General features: G+C 34.0%; 2 protein-coding genes across 4 annotated transcripts in view; both read left to right on the forward strand.

Annotated features, from left to right (window-relative positions):
* Positions 1–6990, forward strand: part of LOC119468756 (protein TASOR-like) — a gene marked incomplete at its 5' end in the record, with an annotated part of 37470 nt that extends 30480 nt beyond the window's left edge. Inside the window, 4 exons of the mRNA XM_037732994.1 lie at positions 639–784; positions 1069–1164; positions 2371–2443; positions 5757–6990. Coding sequence (XP_037588922.1) covers positions 639–784; positions 1069–1164; positions 2371–2443; positions 5757–5875 — 434 coding nt within the window. The remainder of the gene's footprint in view (positions 1–638; positions 785–1068; positions 1165–2370; positions 2444–5756) is intronic.
* Positions 6978–7254, forward strand: part of TASOR2 (transcription activation suppressor family member 2) — a 46342-nt gene continuing 46065 nt past the window's right edge. For 2 of the 3 annotated variants that reach the window (XR_005197515.1, XM_037732993.1), the window contains exon 1: positions 6992–6997. The gene's annotated coding sequence lies outside the window, so the exon portion shown is untranslated. Of the gene's footprint in view, positions 6998–7254 lie in introns of all 3 variants that reach the window. The other variant, XM_017513167.2, reaches the window with a different exon arrangement.

Genomic DNA, 7254 nt, shown 5'->3' on the forward strand with positions numbered 1-7254 from the left:
AAGCACCTTCAAAAAAATGTAAATATAGCTCTGTTGTATAAAATGAAAAAACATATATAATACAACCCATAGGAAGTAAAACTCAATAGATTCTTCTTGGCTGTTGAGGAATCCCTAGAGATACAATAATTTCTATTGTGTTTGGTGAGTGGGCAATAGTGAGCCCCTTAAAAGGAACCTAGCTGACTTAGGTATTTAACAAGAAGATGGAAGGTTAAGTTTATAAAGCGTGGTGTAGATTTTTTAAAAAAACCAAAGAATAGAAACATTAAAGGATGAAAAAGCTAAAGAATGAGGAATTGCTGTAAAAGTCTAAGCAATTGCTGACCACCACTTTGACACTACAGTTGCATCTGCTTTTGACCAACTACGTTTATAGTACACAGCTTTCAACCAAAAGGCATACAGGGTCTGGCAGGACATATTTTAGCTCCTGTGTTAAAAGTTCACCCTCAGTTGTAATTTATTTAGGTTATTTTTTTCACATCAGAGGTATTTTAAATTTTGTTAAGACAGTACAAATATTTCTTAGTTATATAGGAAAGGAATAGGTGACGTTTTGAGTGATAATTGTGTCCCCCTCAACTCCATCCTTTGGTATCTTAAATAGCTGCGTTATTTTTGTTTGTGTTTTACAGTTTTTCAGACAGTGTCCTTGAGTTCAGACTCTCTCTTCCAGAGGGCAGTTTCACTCCTTCATACTTCTTTCTTGGACTCTTCATCTGAGCATGGTTTTCAGTACAGTCAAGTGACTTTGGTGAAAAATGAGATTTTCTTAAATGAGGTGAGGTACTTGGTACACACTGTGATAGTTTGGTTTTAGTTTTAAGAGAGATAAACCCATCATTTTTGGTATATATGCCTAGCACTTTTTAGCTGTCCTTTTTCAGACGAAGTGGAAGATCCTTGGAAATAGTCACTTGGAATGTAATTATTTTAGGGAATAGAAAAATAATGCATTTACATTTGGTCTTGTAGCAGGAGGAATTTAAATTATACATTTTTAAAACTTAATTTTCAAGACAAAATGGCATGTTTATAGCGTTTGGTTATTCTCTCTTTACACAGTACAAAACTTTTTACCAACAAAAAAAAGCAAGTAACTATACACAGGAAGAACTTCAAGATACTTACGGGTTTCTTCTGTTTGATACTGAAGAGCAGGTAAGGGAATTAGGTTGTAGAAAATTAATGGTATCATTAGTCTTAAATATTGTAGTGCTTCAGTTCTGTAAGAGTTGTAAAATTACCAATTCATCAATGTTTTTGATACTTAGTTTGGTGACATGTAAACAATAACAATAAGAGCCAATGATGGAGATTTGATTTCTATAACTTTTGATAGTTTCTTTTTAGTTTTATCTTAAAAACATTTGTAAGCTTAGGGTGAAATTTGGATTAATACAAGTTTCTTTAGTGTCAATAATGCCCTTAAATAGAGTGAATGGATATTTTTCCATTCTGGATCATCGTTTACATAGATATTTTGTTTCCTGTGAAGATTTTTCTGGTTTAAATTACATGATTTGGGAGATTAACCTTGTAACTTAATAAACTTTGGCATTCTGGCTAACTGAAATTGTTGCATTTAATATTTGAAGACTGAAAATCTGTATTGTTACCTGTACCTAAATTATGGGAGAAAGAAACAACTGTGTATAGGGTATGTCGCCAGAGATATAAATGGCCTCCTAGATACATTTTAAACAATACCAGAGATTTAAAATAATTCAAAGTCAATGCTTCAATTAGGTTAATGGTTTATAAAGAAGGAGGGCAGATTTATGTAGGGGTTAGTTAGCACTAACATAAAATAAGGACTATATAGTAATACTAGAAGAGTTTAATCCCTTTTTAACTTAATCATCTAAATTCAAATAAGATGTTCCAGATTCTTACTAAAAATGACATTTGGCAGTTAGACATTTTGAAATTTCATGGTTCTAAAGCTGTAGCTGGAAAATAAGTCTTCGAATGGACTTATCTGTTACCCAGCTTAATATGGTTTTGCTGACATTTTTGTTAATAGAAATGGTAAAATTCTATGAAAAATTTGGGCCATTAATTAAAATACAGATTGTTTTGCAGATTTCTTTGTGCCATAAATACCTACAGTGAGCAGATTATTTATTTTAAAGCCTATAGATTAGGCCAGGTGTAGCTGTGGCTTATGCCTTGTAATTCCAGCATTTTGGGAGGCTGAGGCGGGAGGATCGCTTGAGCCCAGGAGTTTGAGATCAGCCTGGGCAACATAGTGAGACCCTGTCTCTATTATATTATAAAAAATAAAATTTTTAAAAAACCTTGCAGATTATAGCATTATTTCATTGCCTTTTCAAAGACTGAATCAAAGTAATATCTTATTTAAAGGCAAAATTGGTATGTCAGCGTGGACTCCGTGTTGGCAGCAGTGCTGTTACCACTCTGGGTGATCCAGCCAAAGGTAAGTCTGTAAAGAAAAAATAATCTTTTTTTTTTTTTTTTTTTTTTAAAACTTCTTTTACAAGATGAAGTGAGGTTTAGTTAGTTTTATAAGATACGTATATTAAAAGCCAGTTTCATTAATGTCAAACAGTTCATAATGTTTAGAGTTCGAACTTTAAATATAACTGAGATTTGAATCTAAAACTTAACAGTATTTTTCATTGTCAAGAGATTGGTATTGTCTTGAGAATCTCTTCGAAAGTACCACAGTGGCAGTAAGAATAGAGAATAGATAGAACTGACCAAACTTGGCACCTATGGAATGTGAGGGATAAGAGAGGAAGTAATCAAATATAAGCTTTTAAACTTACACTGTAGTGATAGTTATTAATAGAAAAGTGGTACAAAAGAAGAGAAGCACATTGGTAGAGAAGCCGATGAGTTAAAAAGAAAAATGTAATTGTCAAGAGAATGAATTAGCACTAATTGTTTTTAAGATACAGTTTCTTCATCTGTAAAAGATTAAACTACTTTATAGATTGTTGTGAGAATTAAATAAGACTGTCAAGTGTTTAGCCCAGGTTTGCACCTAGTAAGTTCTCAGTAAATGGACAGTACTACTTTGAGTTGAATTTGAGAAATAGTGAGATTTTCATAAGTGTTTCTGAAAGATAGCCTGTAGGTCATAAAAATAGTTGGGAAAGGGATCACAACTAGATTTGAGGCTGAGGTTGTGGAAGTGGGGTGTGAATTGAAGCTAAGACATTGTTAATGGGATGGCATGGAAAGAGAAGATGGCGAAAACAGAACTTTTGGGTCATTAATGGGACCAGGGAGGGTATGGGGAGGTCCAGCAAGTATAGAATGAGGAAGTGTCAAGAGCAGTCATGTAGACCCAGGAAATGGAGTTTCACAGAGAGCAGAAAGATCTCACGAAGGGTATTTAGCTCAGGTGCTACGTAGAACATACAAGTCAGAACTGGGAAAGATTACTGGGCTTCATGACTATAGATTCTTACCTTTCATATTTTTAAACTGCTTTATTAAGATTTAATTCAGTCATAGAATTCACCCATTTAAAGTGTACAGTATTTTTTAGTGTACTCCCATAGTTGGGTAACACTCAATTTTAGACCATTTTTGTAACCCCAAAAAGAAATCTCTTGGCCATTAGCAATGACTCCCCATTCTCTACCATCTCCACTCAAGGCAACCACCAGTCTACTTTCTGCTTTTATAGATTTGCCTATTCTGGACACTTCATATAAATGGAATCATATCATATACGGTCTTTTTTAAGTAACTTCTTTTAGCATGTTTTAAAGGTATATTGTAGCGTGAACCAGTAGTACTTCATTCCTTGTTATAATTGGATAATATAGTCCTGCAGCACTTAACAATGGGGATACATTCCAAGAAATGCATTATTAGGCACTTTTTTACTCAAGTGAACATCACAGAGTGTACTTAGACACACCTAGATGGCATAGCTTGCTACACACCTAGGCTATATGGTATAGCCTGTTGCTCCTATGCTACAAACCTGTACAGCATGTTACTGTACTGAATATTTAAGGCAGTTATAAAACAATGGTACATGTTTCTGTATCAAAACAGAAAAAGTACAGTAAATATATGGTATTACAAACTTAAGGGACCACTGTCCTTTATGCAGTCTGTTGCTGATCAGAATGTTATGTGGTACATGATTGTATTCTGTTATGTGGCCATACCACATTTTCTTTATCCATTCATCAATTCATGAACATATGGATTGTTTCTACTTTAGGGCTACTATGAATAATGGTCCTATGAACATGCATGTACAAGTTTTTGGGTGGACATAATGTTTTCATTTGTCTGATATATAATGAGGAGTGAAACCACTGGGTCATATAACTCTATAAAACAAACTTAAGATTTACATTCAACTCATCTTCTAAGGGACAGTAAAAGTGATAAATTCATAACCCCAGTAATACTGCATAAAACTTTTTTCTTCTCCCTTATTTTTTCACCCCACCTTCATTTAATTATGAAAAATTCAAACGTAGAAAAAGTAAAGAGCATAGTATAATATACCCATCACTTAAGTTTAACAGTTAATATGCATTATTCACTGGGTGCAGTGGCTCACGCCTATAATCCTAGCTCTTTCGTAAGCCATGGTGGGTGGATCCCTTGAGGCCAGGAGTTCGAGACCAGCCTGGACAACATGGCTAAACCTTGTCTCTACTAAAAGTACAAAAATTAGCCAGGCATGGTGGTGTGCACCTGTAATCCCAGCTACCCAGGTGGCCAAGACATGAGAATTGCTTGAACCTGGGAGGTAGAGGTTGCAGCAAACCCAGATCACGCCACTGCACTCCAGCCTAGACGAGAGAGTGACAGACTCTCTGTCTCTAATATACATATTTTTAGAGACAGAATGTGTGTGTGTGTATATACACATACATACAGAATGTATATTATATATACACATACATACAGATACTGTAGGTATATATGTGCTCTGTATGTATAGATACTGTATAGATAGAGGATATATACACACACACTCTGTATATATACACATACAGAGTGTGTGTGTATATATATGTATATATGTACACACATACACATTGCATTATTCCCTTCATTTGTTTGAATTTTTTTTCTGGAGAATTGGAAAGTAAATTACAAATAACCACTGTAGCTTACATTTCAAAAAAAAAAAGGACATTTTTCTACATTCCTTTAATCTTATGATTTCATTGCTGATGTTTGAGAAGCCGGCTTCAGTAGAGTAATGGAAGTAGAAACTGGATCGTTCCTGACAAATAGACATTCTTCAAACACACATATGCTGGGGTTGATAATAAAATTAACACTGCTACTTATATGTATTTGATAGTTTTTGGCTTGACTAGAACTGGATAGTTTTGTGTATAATACTACTAACACTTTCAATGAATAATAGTTTTTAAAGCTTACTGATCTTTTAAATCTTCATGAGCACCTGTGGTGTTTGTGTCTGTGACCCAGGCCCACCCTCCCCACCCTGAGTGATTTATTCTTACCTCGAACCCAAGCTTCTTACCACAAAATCATTGCTCTTGTCCACTCTGTCACAGTTTTCTCACTCAGTGTCTCTTACATTTCAAAAGAGATGTCTCACTTGAGGAATATCCCTGAAGCCTGTCCTTTCTTCCTCATTTTTCACTGCTGCTGCCTTGTTGGAATCCTCCTCTCCGGTCTCAACTATCACAGTAGCTTTCTAATTGGTCTTTTTGCTTTTACTTTCCTCTCTGATGAGCAATCTACTGCTTAATCTATATTTTATACTTTTACAGGTGTATACATTTCCAAATACTCCGACTATCTTCATCCAAGACCATGGTATCATGGGAAATCTGGTTATATTGTAATTTTTAATCTAATTAAGGTAAAGTCTAAATGTGCTGTTATGTGATTTCTTTTTAAAGTTGAAGGCTATCTGCCTTTAATATTCTCTGTAGATCTTAGCTGAACATAGTCCTCACTAAATTTAGCTATCCAAATTCAGGAAAAGCAAAACTATGTTTCCTTTTCTTTAAAAAGAAAATTTTTTACTCATTTGCTAGATTGTAAATTTTTTTTTTTAACTTCAAAAATAGTGAAAAGGTATGCAGAGAAAATTCTTACTCTCACCCGTCAGAGCTACTTTCTAAACATGAAATAACAGAAAACAAGTAGCTGCTTATAAGGTGATGTGATCACACTTAAAAAAGATGAATTTAAAAAACAGCATTCATTGTCTAATTTAAATGGTCAATATAATCTTTATTTTCTTTCTCCATTGACATCCAGATTCACAGCTTCATGTGGCACCTAGAACTGATGATGTCACAAATCCTAACATGCCCTAAATGGTACCGTTTAAGTGAATCATGCAATTAGAATTTTCAGCCAAACAGAAGGGAAACTGATTTTTTTTATGTGATTGGGCTTCTGATGACATTTCTGTGGTCTCATTTTATTGTTTTTGTTTTAGCTTTCTTACTGTCTTAAATTCTTTGGTTATCAGCCTAGCACTAACTGACCTTTAATTTAAAAAAAAAAAAAAAAAAAAAAGAAAGAAAGAAAAAGAGCGTGAACTCTTAATATTGTAAAGTTTGTTCTAGTAAACTGGTGGGAGAGTAACATTGCTTTGAAGTACAATTACTGGTTTTCCTTCCTTAATCTTATCTTGCTCTGTGATGAGTGCTGCAGAAAGTATGGCTACCAGTGCAGATAATAAGCATTTCGGTTTTTACTTAGATTAGATTATGCCTCAGCCTTGGTTTCTTGCCACTGGCTGGAGATTGCTGTTTTAGCCTCTGTCCTCTCAATCTTCATTTTATTTCACAACATCGAACCACACCTAGAACCGTAAAATGTTTGATGAGGAGATGGTAGAGGTGATTGGTTACCTATAAGTACTATTTGTATTTTTTGGCTTAGTGGTGGTTTGGCCTTTGGTGGTTCTATAAATGAAGAGGCAGGACTTAACAACAAAACATTTTCGCTTTTGAACATTTTTTAAACATTTTCGCATTTGAACACAGCGAAAATGGTAAGAAATAATGCATTGATTCTTTTAGTTTTTTTTTTTCTTGAGTAAATGTTTCATCATAATATTTATGCTTATGTGCATATTTATTGGAGTACATATTGTATATGTTAACTTTTTCCTATAGAGTTCTTAACCCCTAAAAGGAGTTTGTATATACTTATATGCTCATTCTTTTATAACTTAATAACATTATCTTGTGAATATTTTCTTATGACATTGTATTATTCAAAACAGCTTTTAAAATCATTGGCTATTTC

The sequence above is a fragment of the Cebus imitator genome, unplaced genomic scaffold (assembly GCF_001604975.1).
Source record: "Cebus imitator isolate Cc_AM_T3 unplaced genomic scaffold, Cebus_imitator-1.0 Scaffold487, whole genome shotgun sequence".
NCBI lineage: Eukaryota > Metazoa > Chordata > Mammalia > Primates > Cebidae > Cebus > Cebus imitator.